General features: G+C 42.1%; 1 protein-coding gene across 4 annotated transcripts in view; it reads right to left on the reverse strand.

Annotated features, from left to right (window-relative positions):
• Positions 1–2376: 2376 nt before the first annotated feature.
• Positions 2377–25685, reverse strand: part of TANGO6 (transport and golgi organization 6 homolog) — a 184672-nt gene continuing 161363 nt past the window's right edge. For all 4 annotated transcript variants that reach the window (XM_081512685.1, XM_081512686.1, XM_081512688.1 and 1 more), the window contains one exon: positions 2377–3113. In XM_081512685.1, the coding sequence (XP_081368811.1) occupies positions 2937–3113 (177 nt within the window). In that variant the 3' untranslated portion in view covers positions 2377–2936. The remainder of the gene's footprint in view (positions 3114–25685) is intronic.

Here is a 25685-nt window from a genome sequence, read left to right on the forward strand (position 1 = left end):
GAACATGAAAATATGGAAAAGTATGTGTTTGGAGAGATGATATGGAGCAAAGTGCAAGTTAGGAGATTTCTGATTAAATAACAAAGGGTGGGGACGTCCCTGGTGGTCTAGCGGTAAGACTCCACACTCCCAATGCAGGGTTCGATCCTTGGTTGGGAAACTAAAGATCCCCCATGCCACACAGTGCAGCATAAATGAATGAATGAATAGTTAAAAAAATAAATAACAGAGGGTGTGTAAAAGGGCAGGTATGTGCCAAGGAGGAAGGAGAGCATACCAGAGAGGGAAGCTATCCAGAGTGTCCAAGAAGTCTAACCTGATGAAGCAGTTGACGCTTGGGCAGAGTGCCTGGGTTTGGCTGCAGCCACAGCTTTCGGCCCCTTGCTGGTCTTTTGCCACAGACCCATCCTCTGGAGATCAAGGGAGCTGTGCCAGTGCGCCTGGAAGAGGAAGAAGGAGCAGGGAAGGGAAGGGGGCGCAAGTGAAAGACCCATGAGTGATACAGGGGAGCTTGGGGCAGACCACTAAGCAGTGGAGGAACTGGAGGTGAGAGGCCAGGAGAGCTTCAGTGGCAGAGATGGAAGGAGGAGCCCAGAGGAGCAGCAGGAGAAGATGGCCCCAGAGTGACGCAGCTGTGACACAGAAGCAGACATACCTTACAGGCCTGTGCAGGGAACTGTCACCACTGCTCCTGCCATCTGCCCCTGGAGTTCCGTACCTTCTTCTTTTTTAAGTTTTGTGTTTTTATTATCCTAAAGCTCTATAAATTCTCATGCCCTTTCTCAAGGATGGAGATGTATATAGATACACATATCTATATAACATCTATATAGATAAACACGGCAGATTATAATTTGGAAACTTTTAATGTTTTAGTCGTATTTGGTGTTTAGGAGGGTGATGTTAAGGTATCCCTCCCCTTGAGTTTGGGATTCCCAGGTGGTGCTAATGGTAAAGAATCCACCTGCTAATGCAAAGATGCAAGAGACATGGGTTCAATCCCCGGGCTGGGAAGATCCCCTGGAGTAGGAAATGGCACTCCACTCCAGTATTCTTTCCTAGAAAATTCCATGGGCAGAGGAGCCTGGTGGGCTACAGTCCAGGGGGCCACAAATAGTCAAACACGACTGAGCAACTAAGCACACACAACGACCCTCTGAGTTTTGTAACAAGGACAGGAAAAGTCACTCTCTGAAATTGAATCCATCAAAATCAATAAAGAACAGATGCTTTTAGCCAGTTGCCAAATAATTCAAATTAAGAGGCAACTTCTAAATGGAGATAAAGGGACCAGGATGCTCTGTGAGGCACTCCCTAGATGGGTGTTTAGACTGGAGAATTTCTCAAGTCTAATCAAGTTGATCCATTAGGGTATGTCCTAAGAATTGCAATGCATTTAATGCAAATAAAGGTGTAAGTTAAACCAATGGTCTGATACATCTGATTATCTTAAGAGGGTGTTATGGAGTTTAGTTAGAGGAAGGCCAAGAAATCAAAACTTCCAGTGTCTATCCAACTGGTCCACAGGCGATTCTTCTCTGATCTGAAAGTCCAATCCTGATATTCTAGACATCTTTGATTTGGAGAATGGAATAATCTCGATACCCTAGCTGCATGGAAATATTCCTTAAAAACACCTGACTGCCTATGTTCTAATTCACTGTTTACCACAAAGGTTCTAAGCTAAGGACCATGTCTGTAACTTGGCCAGAAGGAAACAGTCTGAGGTTAACAGGCAAATGGACCTGCTTGCAGACAGATCCTTCAGTCACTTGCGAGTTTTGGGAAACTGTTTTCCTTCTGCTGGGCCTGGTCACCAGAGAGTGGGTATAAAACTCTGACAAAATTCATCCTTGAGGACTGGTTCAAGATTCTGGGTTAGCCTCACCAAGGTGCTGATGACAGAGAGGGCTTGTCTGAAGCAGTCATCCAGTTTCTCCTTTTTGTCTTCTTTTTCAGCTGCAATCAAAGTTCAGAGGTCCAAATATGTAAATTGGTAAAAAGACATCTATAGCACTACATGTGAAATGGCTTCAGTAAACATGGCATCAGGTCACCAATAAACAGTGCACTTCCAACAGGCATTCAGTATGAACACGCTGTCTAAACATTCCTCAATCTAAAGGGGCGTAAGACTGAAGGCAGGATATAAACTCTCATCTGAGATGTTCATGGCTCTTTTCTCCTATTATCAGGGCAACTCTATGCAAACAGTAGCAGAGGAAGTTTAAGAAAATGGCCTGGGAGGGCAAACACAGTGCTTACCCTTCTTCTCTGGAAGATTCAACCAGTTTGATTCTTTTTTCTGGAGATCAAATCCTCCTCAATGCTACAGCTTTTCATCTCAATAGTAGAGGACCAGATTCAGACCTGTTATTCTTTCCAGCTGAGATTATTTTATTCCATTTTTGCACATTTTGATAACAAATTCCTTTCCCTCCCTACCACCAGCTACATCTCCATCTTCTGAAATGCCTCCTGAGCAGCCAAGGATGATTAGCCCTGGCTACTGCTCATCACAAAAGGGACCATTACCAGGGAAGAATATCAGATATGTGATAGGTGAGTGGTCAACCTCTTCTATACTCAAGTCGTTAAGAGAATGGTTAATTAACCAAATTCCATCGGTTGTGTTAAAAACATACTTCCATCAGGTAGATGTCCTTCTCTGAATGCTACAGGACAGTGAAAAATGTTCAGATTAATGAGACCTGTAATCTCTTCTATCGGTACACACTTTAGGCTGGATGCAGTGTGACTAAATAGATGACACAGGAAGGTCTGCCTGAAGACACACGTGACCAGAGACAGAGAGCCACCTCCAGGGGCAGCCATATTGCCAGCTCCAAAGGGGCGGTGGGGCCACCTGCTGGAAAGCCTGGACACTGCTCAGGCTGCTTGGTCCCTCTGCCTCCTCCAAGTCCTTCGAGGCTGGTCTATGGCAAGACCGTGATCTTCTTCTCCAGTTTCTGTGGCGGAAACAGGAAGTTTCTCATGATCTCATCCAGCTCCTCCAGGGCCAGCTGGGCATGAAGCCTGGTCACATCATCAGGCTCCAAACACACCACGTGCTTCAGCAGGTGGTAGAGATCCTTGAGGACATCCGTCAGCACCTGGACGGGAGAGACAGAGTCAAGGCCATCTGTCTACTGTGCCAAATTTTCTCTGAGTGACCTAACTGCCTTCTCCTATCAGAGGCGTTTTGGGAGGAAACCCACAGGCTCCTTTAAGAAGATAAAACGTGCTCCTCTCAGGTGGGAGATGGGAGTGGGGCAGCTGTACTGAGATAGGCCTCCAGTTGGGTTTCTCACGCAGTCTTGACCCCTTGCTATGCTGGCCTTTGTGGTTGCTACTCCCTTCTAGCCCCTGACCCAAGTAGAGATCCCAGACCCCTTCCCCTTCAGTCCCAAAGCATGGCACCAACCTCAGGACCACAGGCAGGCAGTACTGCCCGATGTGGGTGTTCCTAGCATCCTCCCCCACCACCTCCCACAAAGCCTTCTGTGACACCCATAGAACTGGCATCTAGCTTATGAAACCCAGGAGGCTATTCTTAGGCAACCATGCTTTTCCTTGCCACTCCTTTAAAAATTTTCCACCAGTTTCATTCTGGTGCAGTTCTCTCAGTCACTCTGTAACTTTTTTTCAACTCCAACTCTGCAATGGGAAACAAGATAGGACTCCATAGACACAGTCAGACCCATTTCTTCTTGTCCAATACTCTGATCTGATGGTCTCATATGGAACTGGGAGGGTGCCAAAGAACAAAGCACCTCCTTCTAGGAGCTTCTAATTTTGTCCCAAATCCTCCTGGCTTGGAAGTCAGAACTTCTAGCAAGAAATGGGTTCTTCCAGCAGGAGAGCAGGGAGACTCAGTATAAGGGGACTTAGGGATCATTTGGTCAGACAAAGGACTGAAGACTCCAGGTCACAGTGGGTCACATATTTTGTCTGCAGCTACTTGCAAAATTACTTCTGGTCTAGGACTCTTTGCCTCAAAAGCTACATTTTTTTTGGTTCAGGTACTGTACTAGATATTTTCTTTATATTATCTAATTTTTATGCCAGTCGTATAAAGAAAGGGAAGTTTATTAGCCCCACTTTACAGATGAAGAAACAGAGTTGATTAGAGGGTTAAGTAAACTCCCAAGATCATTTGGCTAAAGAAAGGAGAAGCCAGTTTTTAAACTTTCAGAGTCTGTGTTCTTGTTTATTTTTATTGAAGAGGTGATACAGTATAAAGAAGACCATATTTAAAAATAAGTCTCTCTTCTACCAAGACTCCTAATTTCTCTTCTCAGAGGATATCATTCTTAATTGTGTGAAATATTCTAGGTGTTTATAAACACATATATATATATGGCTTTTTTTCCCTTCCCCTTTTTAAAGCACAAAATTACATGGTACACTGCTAAATACCATGATTCCCACTCCACCCAACGTATTTTGAAGATCTTTTCCTATTACAAAAATTATTGCAATAAACATTCTGATACCTAATCTTTGCAGACATGCACAAGTGTGTATCTGCAGGACAAATATCCAGAAATGGAATTCCAAGGTCAAAGGGTAATGTGTAGTAAAAATTTTGATAGCTGGCCAGAGAGGTTATAATAATTTATATTTTTACCTATCACTTTGAAAACTCTTATTTCCCCATAGTCTCATAACTATTGCAAACTCTTTATCTTTGCTAATTAAATTAATGGAAAAATAGCACCTTGCTATTTTAAATTTGCATCTTTCTAATAGATTAAAAAAAGGAATAGGAGAATGGAGAAATTCTTTCATTCTTTTGCTTCTATGGCTTTTCATAAAAACCATGTAATAAATATATATATATAATAGCTATATATAATATATATATATATATTATATATTAAATATATATATAATAGCTTATATACAATAGACACAGATTATCTCTGCAAAATACTGGTTGCCTCCAGCAAGGGAAACTGGAGAGAGATGGGGGGATCACATACCCTTTTGTGCCAGTTTAATATTGTATTTTATGAATATATAATCTATTAAAAATAAATATGCCTTTTTTGAACTGAATTAACTACTAGACAAAGATTTTTCTAAGGCTATTTAATAGGTAAAGGAGACACAGAACCTGCTTTTAAAAGCTTACCCTCTGGTGGTGAACGAAGACAATATAGAACAGAACATGGAAAGTTCCTGAGAGCAGAAAGTGTGTGAAAAGAGGTTCGAGGAAACAGAGGTCATATTTTAGGAGGAGGAAGTGAACTGGAAATGGTGAACAAAAATGATGGGAAGTGGTTAATTCAGTGGGTAGCTAGTACACTTACATCTGTAATGTAGTTAAATTTATCAATTTTGGGGGTGGGTCTGGTCCCACGATCCCCTGAACATTCTACACAAGTACACTAACCATGTAGCACCACACATCTTGAACTTGTTGAAGAACAGAGAATGAGGGACTTCCCTGGTGGACCAATGGCTAAGATTTCATGCTTCCAATGTAGGGGGCTTGGGTTCAATCCCTGGTCAGAGAAATAGATCCCTTATGCTCCAACTAAGGAGCCTGGTAGGCTGCAGTCCATGGGGTCGCTAAGAGTCAGACACGACTGAGCGGCTTCACTTTCACTTTTCCCTTTCATGCACTGGAGAAGGAAATGGCAACCCACTCCAGTGTTCTTCTTTTTTTTTTTTTCTTCCTTTTTTTTTTTTTCCAGTGTTCTTGCCTGGAGAATCCCAGCAACGGTGGAGCCTGGTGGGCTGCCGTCTATGGGGTCGCACAGAGTCGGACACGACTGAAGCGACTTAGCAGCAGCAGCAGCTCCAACTAAGAGTTTGCATGCCTCAACTAAAGATCCCACATACTGCAACTAAAAAAAAAGATTCCTTACATTGCAACTGAGGATCCGGGGCAGTCAAATAAATAAATTAATGAAAAGAAAAAAAAAAGAATAGAAACAGAGCCCTTTCCATCATTTGATATTGTCAAACAGCATGGGCACTGGAGAGTGGAAGGAGGTAGGTAGCGGGTGGGGGACACAAAATCAGCTCCCCAGGCCACCTGCTGGTCTCCCGCTTGTCCCTGGGCTGCAGTTGTGTAGGCCTTCTTCTTTCCTTGTCTGAGAAAAGCCCCTCCCCAGCTCAAGGCCTTTGCTTATGCCATTCCCTCAGCCTGGAAGACCACCTTTGCTCTCTCTTCACCTACAAGTCCTCCTCACCCTCAGCCTGAAATGCCACATCCTAGCTCCCACCTAGGTAAGCCTTTCGAATTATGTCTGTAGCCTCTCTCACAATTGGAATTTAAATATTCACTGTGTAACTAAAAATATATTTTCCTCACTAGCTCACAGGTACTACTGATGCTGATGCCATGTCTTGCCTTGTACACTCTGATGTAGTCTCAATGCCTCATAAAGTGACTGGCACATGGCAAGTATCTAAAAACTATTTATAAATGAGAGAAGGCACACATGCATGCTATTCCTGGATAGTCTGTCACTTGGTAAAAGCTAAAATTCTAAGAACATCCACTGAAACAGTGTCATGAAATCAGGCCTGATTCACAGGTGTGTGACCTGTACACCCACACAGGGTCCCATGATCAAGAGGGCCCCATGCCTGGTTTAATGGTCTGCTGCTGCAACCTGACACTTAATAATTGCAACTTTCAGCTTGTATTTTATAAGTGAAGTTCAATAGGACACAGGAACCTGACAGGGAGCAGAGGAGATCTGCCCCATACGTGTGTCCCCCATTCCTGCTGGTGCCCCATGAGCTCAGCTCTGATGCACCCACGATATGTGGGAGTTCAGCTAGTCCTGAAGCCTTAAGCTTTTACCAGGGAAGGGTATCTGTTACATTCATGACTGAAAAGTGAACGCATTGAAAGCCTGGAGAGGCCACACTTTCGTCGAAACCACCACTTGCTTCAAACATAGTAAGCAGGCGACGACTTTCTAAGAAACATGGATGAGGAAGGAGCCCATCATATCCTCTACGTGGATTTTCCATGTTAGCCAGCCATTTATGCTGAAAATGATGACATAGAAGGAAACAGGACAGCCCACAGTTCTTGTTCTTTCACCTTTTTCTTATCCATCAGTAAACTGAAGATAAAGGGTGTTGGTAAGATGAGCATGTATCAAGATGTGAAATAAAAAGTTAATTTTGTGCAGACTTTCCACTGTTCTGCTAGGAAGGAAATACATATGCATGTACCAGCTACAGAATACAAATTATATAATTTTGGTGATCCCACATATGAGTTAAACATGTGTGGGTTTAAATGAGTTAAACATTTGAAACTGGCATCATACAATATATGGATGTTCAGTAAAATCCATGCTAACGGTCTAACACATAAAAGGTTGTCAACTTAGAACAGTGTTAACAGCAAATAAACACCTTGACAAGTCAAAGGACAGAGAGACTGTGGAAGAAAGGAAAACAACTTGATATTTAAAAACCCTGAATGGTACTTTCTCCTTGTTTTTTTTTTTTTAACAAGTGACCCTGCATTTTCATTTTGCACTGGGCCCCACATATTATGCACTTGGCCCTACAGACAACTCTCTCTGCTCTTTGCCCAATGTCTCGGCATTAAATGCCTGAATCCTACAGGCAAAGTCCACAAAGATGCCACCCCACCTCTGCCGAGCGGTTGTCTCTGGATGTTCTCCGGAGCTGCTGGGTCATGACGCGCAGGTGTCTGACTCTGGCACTATCACCTGCTGCCCTTTCATAACCTAGCTTTCTCCTTCCCTAAGGCTGCCAGTGTGAAAAGGAGAGACGATTCTGGAAAGAGGATGACTCCCCACAGCGACTGCCTCATGCTTACTCACTCATTCAATAATCGTTATTGAGGAGGCCCTACTTCATGCCCAGGCAGTGTGCTGGTGATAAAAGGTGAATAATGTACAAGCCCTCCAGCAGCTATAGCCCAGTGGGGAGGCAGACACGCACACCAGTTTGATCCTCAATCTAAGAGATAAGTGTACATGATTCCATGGGAGCAAAGGAAGTGATTTCTGCCTGTGGACGTGAGGAGGAACATTTCCCTGCCATGCGAAAAGGCCTTCGCTCTGACTTTTATTTGTAGCCAATGGGTGGCACCACAGAGTGGCCTGGGGAAGTTTTACTGTCTGCCCCCTCACCCTCAAACCACCTCAAATACATGCAGAGTCTAAGCAAACCAGCATGCCTGTTTGTGAATAAAGTTTAAAGACAAATCTCCCAATACTCTCTTCAATGGATTGTAGCCTAGTGTCTCTTACATAGAAATTCTAGTGTTCCCATTGTTTATTATAAGGTCATCTCTTTTCTGCTGTCACCTAGACAGAAATACCTTAAAGATTTTTTGCTAGAGCCTCCTAACAGGAGATTTGGATTGACATATATACACTACCATGTGTAAAACAGATAGTTAGTGGGAAGCTGTGGTATAGCACAGGGAGCTCAGCTCATTGCTGTGTCATGACCTAGAGGGGTGGGATGGGGAGAGTGGGAGGGAAGTCCAACAGGGAGGGCTTATATGTATGCATATTGCTGATTTACTTCATTGTACAGGAGAAAACTAAAACAACACTGTAAAGCAATTGTATTCCAATTTAAAAAAAGAAGACAAAAACAGAGTAAGATGAGCTTTTCTTTGTTAAAAAGGAGAGTTCTAAGGCATTCTGGTTGCTAAGGTGCTTTTTCCTGGTGTGGGCAGGAATTTTTTCTTGGCACTGCTGTGTCCTTAAAACAACAATAATGCTTGTGCAAACACCACTTCATACTTGAGGGGTGCTGAGTCCCTTGTTATCAGTTACCGGATCTCCTTTTTAAGGTAACTGAGTGTTAGGGAAAAGGCTCCTTCTTAATTAATGGGTCTGTCTTAGGAACCCGCCCTGAGACTTCTCCCCAATCCCTATAGCACTGAGGATCCCACACATCACAGGACTTCCTCTGGACTCCCAGAGGATCAAAGCTTTCCGCCAGCCAGGGATTGTCACCAAATCCCATGGATCAGGGGCTGAATACAAGGAGAGTTCAAAGGTAAAGTTACTCACAGGAGCCTCTGTGGTGGGCAGGATACAGGCAATCCCACAGAGGAAACCTCTCATTAAGAGTTCAACACACCTGCTCTTCATCCCCCCACGCAGCAAGGCCCCAGGACTCTAGGGAGAGGTGGTGGAGGGTGCAAGTGGGGTGGGCCAGGGATGGCTCCAAGAAGCACCCAGATTCCTAGTCTAAAAGCTCTTTGGAAAGGGGTGGGTTCAGGTGCTTTTAAGAAAAGAATTAAGAGTGTGGGTGCAACACACACACTTCCTCTCCTCCCCCTCCACCCTCGCCCTTCCGGGGGCCAGTTCCCTGGAGCGCACAAAGCTGATGTTTCAGGGACACAGGCAGCCTTTAGGGTTAGACATGGCTTAGAAAAGCCAGATGAGGCACGACCCACTGAAAAGGGACTGTGTGAGCGAAAGACTGCCTTGGGCGCACAGGTGCCTTTTCAATGGCAAACCAGGAAAACTGTTTAACTCTTTCAATGAGCTTGACCCCAAACATGCCCAGAGTGGTGGTTATACCTCTGTGTTAAGATCAAAAGAAGAAATACATGGTGAATAGCTTTCTTCACTTTAATTCCTAAGCTTATTTATATATTTGATTATAAAGACAATATAACCACAATCCAGAATATCTGGGAAGGAAAAAAAAGTCTCTAGTCAAACTACCTCTCTAACACAAACTCCATGAGTAAATACATTTAGCAATTAGTATTCATATACATTTTAAAATTATTTTAAAAGTCACACTTCCAGGTGATTTAACAAATGAAACTAAAGTAACTGAAATTGCTATTCTTTTGTATTATTATGTGAGATCAGTAAGACATACAAATGGTCACAGATGAGACATTTACAGAAATAAGAATTCCAGAAAGCGTGATCTAGAGGAGGACTTTCCACCTATATGTTTGTAATATTTAAGGAAAAAATGGATTACTAAATATGAAAGGATTAAAAAGTTAAACGTTAGCACACACTAACTGTATTTAGAAATTCAGTCTTCTACAGAGCTAGAAGAATTGTGATTCCTTTTGTGGTTAAGAAATAAGTGCTGGGTACAAAGACAAAAGCAGAGAAAGAACAGGGAAGTCAGACATTGAAATAAAAGGCGGGAGCTGACATGAGAAATAAGGGAACCGGAGTTGGTCGCTGGATGATGACCTGGCAGACAAAAAATTCTCTGACTGGGGCCCAGAAGAGGAGGCAACCCCAGAATCCAATTAGTTCTGTTCAAAGACAGCCTGAAATAAGCATCAGGTGTGGCATGAAGAAGTTAGGTCACCCTTTGAGAATCCTCATCTTGACCCCTGTGCTTCCATGTTAAAACCAACGTATGGGGACTTCCCTAGTGTCCAGTGGCTAAGACTGCATGCTCCCAATGCAGGGGGCCCAGGGTCGACCGCTGGTGAAGGAACTAGAACCCACTTGCCACAATTAAGGGTTTGAAAGCCACAACTAAAGATTTTGCATGCCAAAACTAAGATTAAAGATCCCACACGCTGCAATTAAGACCTGGTGCGGCCAAATAAATTAAAACCAAAAACCAATGTCAGCTTGATGTCTGAGGGAAGTGAGCAAGATCAGAAGAGACTAGTTATGGGACAGAGTCAAGTATCAACAACAGAGCACAAACTGGCCAACATTTCCCGAACTGTATGCAGGAGACTGAGCTCAGCAAGCTGGGTGCTGAGGGCCAGCTCCAACCCTCAGGAGCTCACCACTGTCTGGGGGAGACAGACATGTAGAGTCGAACCTAATGGTCTGCTGGCAGGTGAACTGGGTGAAGTGAATCCTGGCACCCCGATTACCAGCTGGGGAATCCTGAGCAAACCACTTGGGGTTTTGGAACACCAAAGATTTCCTCTCGGGATGGGAATAACACTGCCTCCTTTTAAAGCTGTTGTGAGAATTACTATCTGTAAAGATCCAAGCACAAGGATTTGCACGTGGTGGCTGCTACACAGGTGGCACTAATACTGTGATCTCAGGGCTTCCCTGGTGATCCAGTGACTAAGACTCTGAGCTCCCAATGCAGGGGGCCCAGGTTCCATCCACGGTCAGGGAACTAGATCCAGCTTGCCGCAAACTAAAGTTTCTGCATGTTGCAATGAAGACTGAAGATCCCATGTGCTGTCCAACTAAGACCAGGCGCAGTCAAATAAATAAATATTTTAAAAAATACTGCGACCCTTCTGAGGCCAGACTGTGTCCATCTTGCTGCTCTTGCATCACTGAGACCTCAAGCAGGGCCTGGCAGGTTATAATCTTTGACGAACATAAGAATGAATGAACATGTGATAACAACAGCTAATCTCCACATAGTATCTATTATGTGCCAGGTGTGGTTCTAGGTAATTTATCTCTAGTAACTCACTGAATCCTCACAACATCACGAAAGAGATACTATTATCTCCAATTTGTCCACACAGCTGGTGACAGCAGGAGGCAGGCTTCACACTCTGGCCGTCTGGATCTGAGTCAATGCTCTTTATTAACTACTAGATTATCCTGCCTCTCCAAGTGGTTATTACTTTCACTACTACAGAGTGGGGAGCATTAGCACATATATTGCCTACCTTACAAGTTTACTGAGAGTAAAAGAGATAATGCAGGTGAGGGTACTTTGCTATCACAGTGTGGTGATCAATAATTCAAAGTATCAGGGGTACTATTATTCTGACATTGAGGTAATTGGATTTACCACACAGGGGCTAAGAAAATAAGGGGAAAAGCTCAGCTCTGCAAAAGAAAAATAGAGAGCAAGAGCTAAAGAAGGAGCAGTCAGGAAGATGAATAAATGGAGGAGAGTCAGAAGACAAAGAGAGGGCTGAAGAGAGGGGAAACAGGTCTGATGCAGTCTGAGCATGGGATTGGGGCCAGAGTAGAGTTCTGGTGGTCGGGAACACAGTGCGCACCCTGCACAGAGCTGAGAGTACCAGCAAGGGCTCTTCTCGGCAAGCAGAGAGCAGCCTAGCTCTGAGGTATCCCTTGGATAATGGGCAGGAAACAAAACAAACTGGGGAAGCAGGATGGAGGCAGACAATCTGAACCTCACTGAGGAAGTTTGGTCCAAAGAAGGATAAATGCTTTACTGATAAAACCTAAAACTTCACTTTGATGGCTCTAGGAAAAAGAAATCAGGCCCAATTCAAACAGAAAGACCTGGCTTTTGAGACACTTCATTGAAAAGCGCTGGGTGGGTCAGCAGAGAAAGACAGGATTACTATCTGTGCCTGACAGATCATCTCAAACATGCTGAAGTTCAGGGCAGCATTCTTATTAATGCTGGAGGTTACTGAGCTTTTCAAAACCTTTTATTCTTAAAGTATTTTTCTCTGCTAGGCCTAGAGATAAATGGCATTTTTACCCTTTCTGGGTTGTGTCTGGCTATTAAATAAGAAGGGCATCTCAAGAGCAAGGTGGAGATGGGTGGGGAGGGGATGAGGGGGTATCAGGCATGATTTTCATTGAAGAATAAGGGGAAATTTGTAACTAGTGATGTACTCAAAATGCTACAGGGATGTAGACAGGCTAGGCAGATGAGGGGCAAAGACTAAGGCGGGCTTTACGGTGAATCCCTGGGAGAGGTAACAGCTCAGGGATCCTAAACAAAAAGTAGGCAATGAGACTGTTCACTCGCTGTGGCAGGGACTGGAGCAGCCACCGCCGCGGCGCTAGGAGCAGCCGCCACTGTGGCGCTAGGAGCAGCGGTGGCAGCAACTCTCAGAATGTCTTTAAATAGCAACCTGAGGAAGGCTGCAGTTTTCCTACATCCTCACAGGCATGGAAATAGAACAAAGAAGGCAGGAAAAAATGGCCGGAGGATGTGCAGAGGCAGCAGGCTGCTGCTCGCAGGAGAGGAGATGGGGCGCTGTGTCTGTGGAAGGGGATTACAATCCCAGCTTTCAAACTGTACTCAATTACCGTGTCTGGGGGAAAAGGGCTTCATTTTCCTTGGCCCTCGAAGCTTCCCATGCAGATACCCTGCTGAGGGAGCACCGGCCTGCTCCCTTTCTACACTCATGCCTCCCACGTGGGATTAGACAGCGCCTGTGAAGGCTCACTACTACCATTCACTGAGTGTTTACTAGCTTCAGTCACTGCTAAGCCATTCACGTGCATTATCTCATTTAATCCTATGATGTAGGTGTTATGAGGCCCAGCTGACAAAATAGGGAAAGGGGATTTAGAGAGGTTTAGTGATTTGCTCAAGGACACAGCTAGAATTCAACCCTGCATCCATCAGGTCTCACTACAAACCCTGCTCTTACTAGGAAATCCAACGTACAGGCGGATGCTCTGGAGAGAATCTGACCTTTTTCCTGCACTTTCAAAGTAGCTGGTTTGGATGAGGCCTGGCTAGGGAGGAGGAGGAACTGCAGCTGGGTTACTGACTGCAGGCGGTGGGTTTCCTCTGGGGCACTGCTTAGCTTGGGGCATCTCACAGCACCCCAGGCTCCTGTGGCTCACACAGCCTCATGTCCAGCTTGATTGACCATCAGGGAAGTGCAGGCCACTCCCCTTAAGGTAGCAGTCCTCAACCTTTTTGGCACCAGGGACCAGTTTCGTGGAAGAGTTTTCCCATGGACTGGGGTGTTGGGGGATGGTTTCAGGGTGATTCAAGTGCGCTACATTTATTGTGCACTTTATTTCTATTATTACTACATCAGCTCCACCTCAGATCATCAGGCATTAGATTCTGGAGGTTGGGGACCCCTGCTTAGAGGGTCTGCCTAGTGGAATTCAGGCTTCCTAGATGGCTCAGAGGTAAAGAATCCATCTGTCAATGCAGATGAGGTGGTTTTCCCCAGGTTGGGAAATCCCCTGGAGGAGGAAATGGCAACCCACTCCAGTATTCTTGCCTGGAAAATTCCAAGGCCAGAGGAGCCTGGTGGGCTACAGTCCATGGGGTAGCGAAGAGTCGGACACGACTGGGCGACTGAGCACATATGCACACACACTAGTGGAATTCAGCACTCTGTGCAAGATGCCTCAGGAACAAAAGGTTATAAAGTTACACTAAAAGCTCAAAGAAAACCATAGTCACTGAAGTCCTGGCGGGGTTGGTAGTATGTGTTCATATATACACGGCATGGACTACAGCAGAAAAAGCAACCTGCCCACCAATGCTTAAGTATTGCTACACAGCCCAGACTGCCTCTGAGCAACACCACCATTCTAACATGGTGATTCTCTACCTCTGCTGCAGATTACAATCCCCTGGAGAACTATTACAATGTGTGGGCCCCCACCTCACACCTAAGAATCAGAATATTAGGGGTATGGGGTTAAAAGCTTAAAAGAATTGTTTTTTAATTTCTTTTAATGCTCCCCACGTGACTCTAATGAGCAGCCAGGATGTAGCAATACAACATGTTAGGCAAAAATACTGGGTGGTGGTGGTGGTGTTGTTTAGTCACTAAGTCACGCACAACTTCTTTGTAACCCCAAGGAGCAGGTTGCCAGGCTCCTCTGTCCATGGGATTTCCCAGGTATCCCATGAAATTTTCCCAGGCAATCCATTTCCCAGGAGTGGGTTGCTATTTCGGCAAGAGACATGTCATGGTTTCCAAAGAAGGCTCACTATGACAACTTTGGCCATGAAAAATCTAAGTGTCAAGAGCAAGGGTGATGGGATCAAGACATGACCTGTGGCACTTTATAGAATTTTCTTAACTATCAACTACTAGGTTTTGCATTTTCTAGCAAGGGGACTGGGTCAAAAACATTTTGATCCACAAATTAATACTGCTTCTTTTTTCCTGAAATATTTAAAAACTTTGTTCTTAAACAGATACATTGGAATATAATTCTTTTTTATTTTTTGAGTGCAACTCTGAAGACAGAGAAAGTTATAGGCTCCCCCAAAATGTATGCAGCTGCCTCCATTACTAAGTTAGCTGTAATTACGGCAAAAAACCTCTGCTCAGATGGAAGGAATTAAGGAAAATACATATGCTACAATTCTGACAGCAACATACACACACGCGCACACACACACACAAGTGTGTGTGAGTGCGTGAAGCCAAGTTATGAAATGCAGCCAGTTCTGGCTGCTTGTCAGTATTCTTTCTGTCACTGTGCCTCAAGACTCCTCCCAGCTGATCTGGGGACAACACGTCTACAACTCAACTGCAATAAAACTGTAGGCGTTTCTGAGTAAGGAAGGTAAAACTCCCTCCTAACAAGAACACCTATTTGGGCAACTTCTGATCTGGGGAAAGGTGAACACTGGCGAAGTTAGGAAGCCCCAGAATTTCCAGTTTAAGATCAAAGCAGTCTATTTGTTGCAAAAATGGGTACAAAGAAATTTAAGATATGTATTGCTCCGTGCATCTTAGACAAAAGATTTCATGCACACTCTCAACAGACATTTATTAAGTGTTACTCTGTGCAAAGCAATGTGCCAGATTTGGGGAATACAAGAGTGAGTGGAAAAGTAGTCAGATTCACAAAGACGGACAGGACAGAGATTGCTAGGGGCTGAAGAGTGGGCTTCCCTGGTAGTTCAGTTGGTAAAGAATCTGCCTGCAACGCAGGAGACCCCGGTTCAATTCCTGGTGTTGTGAAGATCTCCTGGAGAAGGGATAGGCTACCAACTCCAGTATTCTTGGGTTTCCCTGGTGGCTCAGCTGGTCAAGAATCTGCCTGCAATGCAGGAAACCTTGGCTTGATCCCTGGGTTGGGAAGATCCTGGGTTCGATCCCTGGGTTGGAAGGGGCTCAAGGAAGGGGAGAGTTAGTATTTAACGGGTACAGGGTTTCCATTTTATGAGATGAAAAGTCCTGCAGAGGGATGCCGGTGGTTGTAGTACAAAAACGTGAATGTACTTAATGCTACTGATGTGCTGTGTGTGTCATGTATATTTACTACATTAAAAAAATTATTTATTTATTTGTTGCACTGGGTCTTAGTTGTGGCATTTTCGATCTTTGCTGCAACATGTGGGATCTTTAGTCTTTAGTTGTGGCATGTGAGATCTAGTTCCCTGACCAGTCCCCCTGCATTGGAAGCACAGACTCTTAGCCACTGGGCCACCAGGGAAGTCCCCTTACTACATTTTCTTAAAAAAAAAAAAAAATATATATATATATATATATATGATCGGTGTGTTCAGGGGATGCCCCCTGTTGACAACAGAGGTGAACAAAGAAGTACAATATCTACTGTGGTCCTGAGCTGATACATAAACTACTGTAGAGCCTGGAAAAAGGAGGACTAAATTTGCCTGAGAAATCAGGATAGGCTTTTACAAAGACCGGAACATTAACATATAGAGTTCTAAAGGATGAATACAAGTTTATCAGGTGGACAGGTTGGGGCAGGAGAAGGCATTTGAGCCGTAAGAAACAGTATGGACCAATATCTGGAGGCAGGAAATAGTACACTGACTATGTGGGGCTTGTGCGAGGTTCTCAGGGCTCCTGGGGTTAAGTATAGGAGAGAGAGTTATAAAGTCCAGAGGGGTCCAGATTATAAAGGACCTGCCTGTCATGCTAGGGAGCCTGGCCTTTATCCTAGGGACCACAGGGAACCTTTGAAAAAAATGTTAGCTGAGGACAGGTCTTCAGATTTGCATTTCAGAAAGATCTCTTTGGCTGCTCCCTTACCACACTGAGTAACTGAATATCTGCTAATCAGGAGAATTAAAGAGCAGAAGTCCCACAGTGAAGGAAAGAAGTCCTAGGAATCCAGGTTTGTCCCAGTACACTTGTAACAGTTTACCTCTTCCTCAAGTATAATCTCAGGCCTATTTTTCTTAGTTTCTTCAGAACAGCCAAGCTGGCAATGAAGCAGCCTGGGTTTGACTCAGCTCTCTTCTGTCTGACCTGGGCACCTAAATGTAAACTTTCCAGACTTCAATTTTCTTACCCATAAGTAGGGTTATGAGCATAATTATCTCAAAGGGATTCTCACTGTCAGGATTCAGTGAGATAAAGCATGTGAAGAACTCAGTGCTTGGGATTTCCCTGGTGGTCCAGTGATTAAGAATCACCTTCCAATCCAGGGGATGCAGGTTCAATCCCTGGTCAGGGAACTAACATCCCACATACCACAGAGCAACTAAGTCTGCATTCCGCAACTAAGACCTGACACAGTCAAAAAAAAAAAAACTTAGTGCTTTTCCTGGCATATATTAGGCCCTTAATACACGTTGCTGCTGCTGCTGCTGCATCACTTCAGTCGTGTCCGACTCTGTGCGACCCCATAGACGGCAGCCCACCAGGCTCCTCTGGCCATGGGATTTTCCAGGCAAGAGTACTGGAGTGGGTTGCTATTGCCTTCTCTGTAATACATGTTAGTTACATCATTATTAAATACTAATCCTCAGAGAACACACAATTTGTTTGGAGCAGATTTGCCAAGAGCAAACACACTGTGGGGTGATGAGCAATGAGCTGGAACAGACCCCAGAGCATTAATCCAAACTGTCATTTTAAGTTACTCCAAGGAGACTACCCTTAGTCAGAACCTCGCCCTTTCAGAGGATGGAACAAAGATAAGTAGGTTTTGCAACCCAGAGGCCTATCTGATTATTAGCACAATCACTCTTAGAGGAAGAGCAGATTCTCAATCAGGCTGCAGGGCAGGAGGGAAGTCCCAAGCCTCTCACTTCCCAGCCTGCAGCCCCAGAGGTATTGTGTCTTTTTCGGTTTTTTTCAGCTCCCTTCCTTTTCAGTTCTGGGTCTATTATGAGAAGTTGCTAGATGGCATAGTCCATGGTTGGCCTATGCTTTTGCCAAGGGCTAGAGGAACATGAGATAGAATAAAAATGAAGCCTGGGCTGTTTCCTGTCTCTGCTCTCTGAACAGTTCACTCTGGCAGGTCCCAGGAGCAGGGCATCTGGGTCCGAGGCCGGTCCCAACACTCTGCTCTCCCTCTTTGTCATTCTCCAGGGTAGACAGTAAACCAACACTAAAGAGAGACTCTGGCCTGTTTTCCTTTTGGTTTCCAGGATCCGAAGCCACCTTCCATTAGCTGTGTTCTATGTAGGAAATGCCCAAGTGACTCAGTTTCTGAGTCCTTCAGATGACAGTCACAGAACCTGTGAGCACAAGTTCAGGAGCTGCACTGCCTGGGTTCATCGGCTGGGCTGTACCTTTCTATTAAATAGTTGTTGAACAGGTTACTTATCTTCTCTGTCTTAGTTTCCCCATGTATAAAATGGGGATACTAATCATACCTAAGTGGGATCATTATGAAAATTAAATGAATGAATTAATTTAAAGCACTTAAATATATGTGCTACCATATAATAAATGCTCAATATAAGTATTTTCACTAGGTTGTATTATACACTGAATTTTTTAAGAATGCAAGTACTATATAAATTGAGAGAAGATAATATTTTTACTTGTTTGGAATTTTACAGAGAGCAGTTTCCAGTTTGGAAAATCAGGCTATTCAACGTCTCAGTAGCTGGTATAAGATATTTATTATTGATTTGTATTTGTAGCCATTACATTCATGATGATTCTACATAGAAGAGGAACTGAACAGTTCATTGTATCTTTAGAGTTGGCCTAGATATTTCTATATTAAAATATATGTTATTATAAAATACTATTCTTTTATTACTTCTTTATATTATAGTTGAATATTACATTGATTTTTAAATATAGGTAGGTTAAGGAGCTATATCCTCCTTTCAGGAGGATAAAAAGGGGAACTCTAAAATATTTGTTAAAATAACTTGTTGTAATCAAAGTATGTTGGTTTTGATCTAGAGAAAGGGAGCTGACATTGATGTTTCCACATCTGATGGTTATCTTGTGCTCCAATTCACCTTCATGATGTGACCTAAGACACTGTGGATAAAAAGGTGAACCTTGTTCAAGTGGGTGAGAGAATTAAGGAAGAAGAGGAGGAGATACTATATTCTCATGAGCCCTTGACCAGTGTAAGCTCCCAAGAATAACTGGAAACAGTGCTAATCCTTCCTGGCATTACCTTCGGAAAATTGTAACCGCAGTCTCTTCATGAACTTCGTTTCTTCATTCATAAAATAGGATGGTTGGATTATTTTCCAAAGTATGTCCCATGGAACATTATTACTTGGCATGCTTATAATGAAAACAGGGTTCCTTGGTAAATGGCTGAGGAGCTGAGGAAGCTGCTAGTTTTCTTCGTTTCAGGACTTCTCAAACCCCTTAATAGGCAAACGTACACAGAATCTCCAGGAGGGGAGTATACAGCAGTACACAGCATTTTCCAAAGTTATTTGACCATGGACACCTCATGTTGAAGGAACAACTCACGGAGCTAATAAGCAAAGTGAAATTTTTTGTGAATTGTAAATGAAATAGTCTCTAAGGCCTTTCCTACCATGAACATTTCAAAATTCTGTGCTTAAATGACAGTATCTTCTAGGCGATTTTAGATCAGATTAGGAAGGGTAAGGATAAAGCTATCCTACAGAAAATAAAATAGCTTAAGTCTGATGCAGAAGAGGAAGACAACTCAGGTTCTAACATATGTAAATCTATGTAAATGATTATGCAGAAGAGGCAGAAAGGGAGCAATCTTTAAATGTTAGGTCTTCCAAACTGTCATTTATGTTATCACTAGAAAAAGTTGTACACTTATATTTTAGCAGAAATAGTATGCTACTGAGTCTCAATCTTTTCAGTTTTACTTTTTAAATCCATCACTAATGTCATATTGATTTGGCCAAGTTACTGTTGAGGAAATCTACGGGACTATCCCCTACTCCCAGGCACTGGCTCCAGCCTCTTCTCTCATAAATGGCTATAGAGGAGGCTGAACCTAGTTTTATACAAATCAGCAACCCCATACACCCCACTTGGCCCAGCCACGCTGGCTGACCTGGGATGGGTATCCGATCTTAGCTGGGACATTATGTTTCTTCCCTGAAATTTTTGCATTTGAGGCCAGAGAGAGAATATCTCAGTGTTAGATGTAAGATGCCACACTGGGCTACCATCAGTGGTCATGCTGCTGTCAGAACAAAAGGAACTAACAAGACCATGGCAACAAAAGTTTAGATGCTAGAAAGCAGCTGGATGAATCCTAGGGTCATGGTTCTGATTTGCTCAGGTTAGTACAGATTACATCTACTGTGATGCTATAATTATTAATAGTGTCCTCTCAAAAGTGTCCTGGTTTGGGGACTTCCCTGGTGGTCCAGTGGCTAAGACTCTGTGCTCCCAATGCAGGGGCCCTGGGTTCAATCCCTGGTCAGGGAACTAGATCCCATATGCTTCAACGAATACCTGGTGCAGTCAAATAAATAAATAATTAAAAAAAAAAAAAAAAAAAAGTGTCCTGGTTTGGATGGTAAATTGATTCTTAAATCTAAGAAGCCCAGAAGCAAGTCTAATGCACCACAGAAATGCAAAAAACTTCAGGAGTTGATGGGCTATACTTCTTAACATGGAGATGAACAGAAGCTCTGGTTAGAAGTGTCTATGAGTAGTATTAGGTCCCCTAATGCCTTCCACTCTGTGTATCCAGGTGACTGCCCCTCCCCAACCACAGCAGAAGTCTAGAGTTTTATCCTCTTGAGGTCCAATTAGAGAGACTCTGGATAAATGGACGTCAGATATAGATAAGGATGAGGTTGCCATGTTGAAAACAGAACAATTATGTGAAAGTACACACACTAATGGTGAGACTGCCATCTTCCTCCTTCCACCCGTCTTTCAGAACCCTGGCAGCCAGGCTCACATCCTCTAGGAAGGAGACAAGACGGTTCTTCTCTAACCAGACTCAAAGACAAGACTTCAAAATAAGTCGGAATCTCCCAATGAATTGGCCAGATTATCCTCCTATGAAGTCCACCTGTTCATAAGTATTGCCCATGTACAAAGAGCATCATGAGCTTTTAAGTGTTCTATTCTTAAATCTTGCAACAGGTTTAGAAAGTAATGGGTCCAGAGAAGAGCAAGTGGATGAAGGGTTGTAGGAGTCATGTGAAGATATCAGAGTACTTGATGTACTTGAAACTTTTAAGAGATTTATAAACTTTTAGCAGAGATTGGGGATGAATTGATAATAGATTTATAGAAAAGGAACAAGTGTAAACCTGAGACATTTATTAACCTCAGAGAAAGCTGAAATTCATATAAGAAAGGAAATATAATCATATTACATGGCTCAGCTATGGATAACGGTTCTAGTCAGAATAATATAAACATTAAATGCTATACAATAAAAACTGTAATGTAGTTGTATAGGGAGAATGGGGAATAGGAATGCATATATTTGTGGGGGGCACACTAATAATAACTAATACATAATGAGTTTTTAGAACCTATACATTCCAAATACTTTATATAAAGAAGTTCATTTAATTCTCACAACAACCCTATAAAATGGTACTATTATTATCCTCATTTTACAGACGAGGAAACCATGGGGACTCAGTCTTAGACATTCTAGTCCTAGAGTTCATGCTCTAAGTCTAAGCCACATATACTCTGCTGTTTCATTCCTTCTCACTGCAGGCCAGTTTTTTATACCTGAGGAACATAATGACTACATCCCACTTGTACATATTAGATCTAGTAGGAAGTCATTAAATGAACTGAAAAATCAAGAAATAAAAGTATAAGTATGCTACTTAGAAATGTAAAAGTAAACATTTTAAAAAGCATCTAATCAGCAGGATACAAGATTAATATACAGAAACCTGCTGCATTGCTTTTCACTAATAGTGAAATATCAGAAAAGGAAAGTAAAAAACAATCCCTTCTAATATAGTATTGAAAAAAAAACACTTGGGAATAAACCTGACAAAGGAGGTGAAAGACTTATATGCTGAGAACTTTACAAAACATTGAAAAAGAAAACTGAAAATTATTCAGAAAGATAATCCCTGCTCTTGGATTAGAAATGTTAATATTGTTAAAATGACCATAATACCCAAAGCAATCTACAGATTTAATGTGATCCAAATCAAATTACTCACAACATTTTTCACAGAACTAGAACAAATACCCTTAAAATTTATATGGAATCCAAAAGACCCAGAATTGCCAAAGCAATTCTGAGGAAAAAGAACAAAGATGGAGGCAAAATCCTTCCAGACTTCAGACATTACTCCAAAGCTACAGTAATCAAAACAGCATGGTATTGGCATAAAAACAGACATATGGATCAATGGAACATAATACAGCCTAAAAATAAACCCAAATCCTATGGTCAATTAATCTTTGACAAGGACGCAAGAGTATACAGTGGAGAAAAGACAGTTTCTTTGACAAGTAATGCTGGGAAAGCAGGACAGTGGCATGCAAGTCAGAATACTTCCTAACACCAACACAAAAATACATTCAAAATGACTTAAAGGCAAATATAAGACATGACACCACAAAACTCTTAAAAAAGAACATAAATCATAAATCTCACATAAGTCACATAATCATATTACATGGCTCAGCTACAGATAATAGTTATAGTCATAATAATATAAACACTAAATGCTATATAGTAAAAACTGTAACGTAGTTGTATAAGGAGAATTGGGACGAGGAATGCATATATTTCTTATGTCAGTCTTTCAAGGCAATAGAAAGAAAAGCAAAAAACAAAAACAACAAATGAGCACTAATCAAACTAATAAGCTTTTGAATAGCAAAGGAAACCATAAACAAAAAGAAAACAACCTACAGAAAAGGAGAAAATATTTGCAAACAATGGAACCAACAAGAGCTTTATTTCCCAAATATACAAATAGTTCATACAACTCAATAACAAAAAGACAAATAACCCAATCAAAAAATAGGCACAAAATGTAAATAGATATTTCTTCAAAGAAGACATACAGATGGCCAACAGGCATAGGAAAAGATGTTCAACAACATTAATTATCAGAGAAATCAAACAAAAATTACTAAGTTAAAAAAATACACAGCAGTCAGAATGGCCATCATTAAAAATTTCACAAACAATAAATGCTAGAAAGGGTGTGGAGAAAAGGGAACCCTTCTAAACTGCTGATGGGAATGTAAGCTGGTACAGCCACTATGGATAACAGTATGGAAGTTCCTGAAAAACTAAAAATAAAGTTGCCATATGATCCAGTAATCCCATTTGTGGGCACATACCTGGACAAAACCATAATTCAAAAAGATGTATGTTCACTGCAGCACTATTTACAATAGCCAAGACACAGAAGCAATCTAAATGTCTATCAACAGATAAATGAATAAAGAAGATATGGTCACATATATACAATGGAATACCACACAACTATAAAAAGTATGAAATAATGCCATTGCAGCAACATGGATAGATCTAGAGATTATATTAAGTGCAGTAACCAAGACAGAGAAAGACAAGTATCATATGATACCACTTACATGTGTGATCTAAAATACAAGAGAAATTATTTATGAATCAGAAACACTCACAGACACAGAAAACAAACATATGGTTGCTAAAATGGACAAAGGGGAGGAAGGATAAATGAGGGGTTTGGGATTTGGAGATACAAAGAACTCTATACAAAACAGATAAACAATAAGGTCCTACTGTGCAGCACAGGGAACTATATTCAGTATCATGTAATAACCTACAATGAAAAATAATAAATGTAACTGAATCACTGTGCTGTATATTAGAAACTAACTTAACATTGTAAATCAACTACAATAAAATCTAAAATAAATAAAGTACACCACTTTACACCCAGTAGGATGGCTATAAATCTGGTAAATGATAGACAATAACAAGAGCTAATGAGAATGTGGAACATTTGAAACCCTCATGCGTTGCTGGTAGAAATCAAGAATGGTGCAGCTGGAGAACAGTCTGGCAGTTCCTCAAAAAGCTAAACATAGAGGCACCATACAACCCAGCAATTCCACTTCTAGGTATATATCCAAGAAAACTGAAAACATATGTTGCACAAAATCCTGTACACAAATGCTCATAGCAACATTATTTAAAATAGCCGAAAAGTGGAAATAACCCAAATGTCCATCAATGAATGAATGAATGGGTAAACAAATATGCTAGATTCACATACTGGAATATTATTCAGCCATAAAAAGTAATGAAATCCTGATACATGCTACAATATGGATGATCTTGACCACATTATTCTAAGTGAAAGGAGCCAGACACAAAAGGTTGCATATTATGGTTCATTTTTATATGAAATATCTAGAAAAGGCAAATTCACAGGCAGAAACTAGGCTATCCATAGTAGAAATCCATAGGCAGTAGTGGTTGCCATGGGTTGGAGGGAGTCATGGGGGAATAACTGCTATTGAGTACAAAACTTCTTTTGGGAGTAATGAAGTGCTCTGGATTAAATGGTGGTGATGTTTGCACAACTTAATGAATATACTAAAAACCTTTAATTGTAGACTTTAATTTTATAGATATGAGTTACGTAGGTTGTATCTCAATTTTAGAAATTATGTCAGAAAAACCTACAAGGTGAGGGGAGAAGGGGCTACTGTGCTATTGATGGACAGAGCACGGTCATTTTACCTTCCTTTGGGTCAGCAGCAGTGGCCTTGCCTCTCTTCTGTTCACCAGATTCCCTCAGGCTGGGTCTGTCTCCAGCCTGGTCCTACTCCTCTCCTGACAACTTTCCAGCGGCTCTCTCAGACCCTGGTTCAGAGTCTGGGACGAACACACCACTGAATGTCCCTGACAATCTCCAGGGTTATCTAGCTGCAAACCCTCTTTAACTCAGGGGTTTTGAGGCATGACTTCTGAATCACTATCCCATATAGAAATCTTAATACTTGAGAGATGGTAGAGATCCTTGGAAAAACAAGCATTCATTACTGACTAAACATTTAATTTTTAATGTGTGGGAATGAACATTTGAAAAGTTGTGCTTCTGGTCTGATCGGGTCTTAGGAAGTAAAGAAAGTCATCATAATTTCTTGGCAACACCTTGCTAGAGGGAAGGGATGAGAACTTGCTATTTACAGAGAAAGTATATGGCTAAACAGGAACTGAAACTTGGTACCAAGTCTCCAGTCAATAAACTGCAACATTGCTTTAAACATTTTCAGCATGGGAAATTAAACCAGTGACTGCTTATTGTATATTTTCACATATTATTGGTATAATTCTTTGCATTAAAAAATAATCTTTATCCACTCTTTGTTTTTAAAAAATAAGCAGTTTAAGGTTCCGAACAGTAAAGCCAGCTAGAGCACGGGCCTTAGAGAAATGAAGCCAGGGCTTAAACCTCTACCACACAATACTACCTGTGTGAGCTTGAGAGGTTTGTTTAACCTCTGAAGGGCTTCCTTTAGCTATCTGTAAAATGGGGGTAACAACACCTACCCCTCAGAGGTCCTGAGAGAATCAAGTGAGACAATACAGCAACATACTAGCTCAGTGCCTGCTTTATGAGAGCAGATAGCATGATTCTTATTTTGTGGTGCAATATCCACTGCTTCCTTGTGGTAGGCAAGAAAGGGGGAAAACAACAGTGTTGGAGGTTAATCAAGTCCAAACATATAAGTCCTTTTTGGTTCAATAACTACAAAGTTTCTAGGCTCTTGTGCATTTTCCCAGTCAAGTTGGTACCAATCATGAGGAGGAATGAGGTGATGTATGCAGTTGTGAGATGCTTGCAGAGTTGAAAGGCTCAACTGCAAAATCTGAGATGACTGAGGGTGAGGGTCTGACATGACAGAAAGTGTAAGGTTCTAAAGTTCC

This window comes from Giraffa tippelskirchi, chromosome 7 (genome assembly GCF_054371585.1).
Source record: "Giraffa tippelskirchi isolate mGirTip1 chromosome 7, T2T-mGirTip1v1.2.pri, whole genome shotgun sequence".
Taxonomy (NCBI): Eukaryota; Metazoa; Chordata; class Mammalia; order Artiodactyla; family Giraffidae; genus Giraffa; species Giraffa tippelskirchi.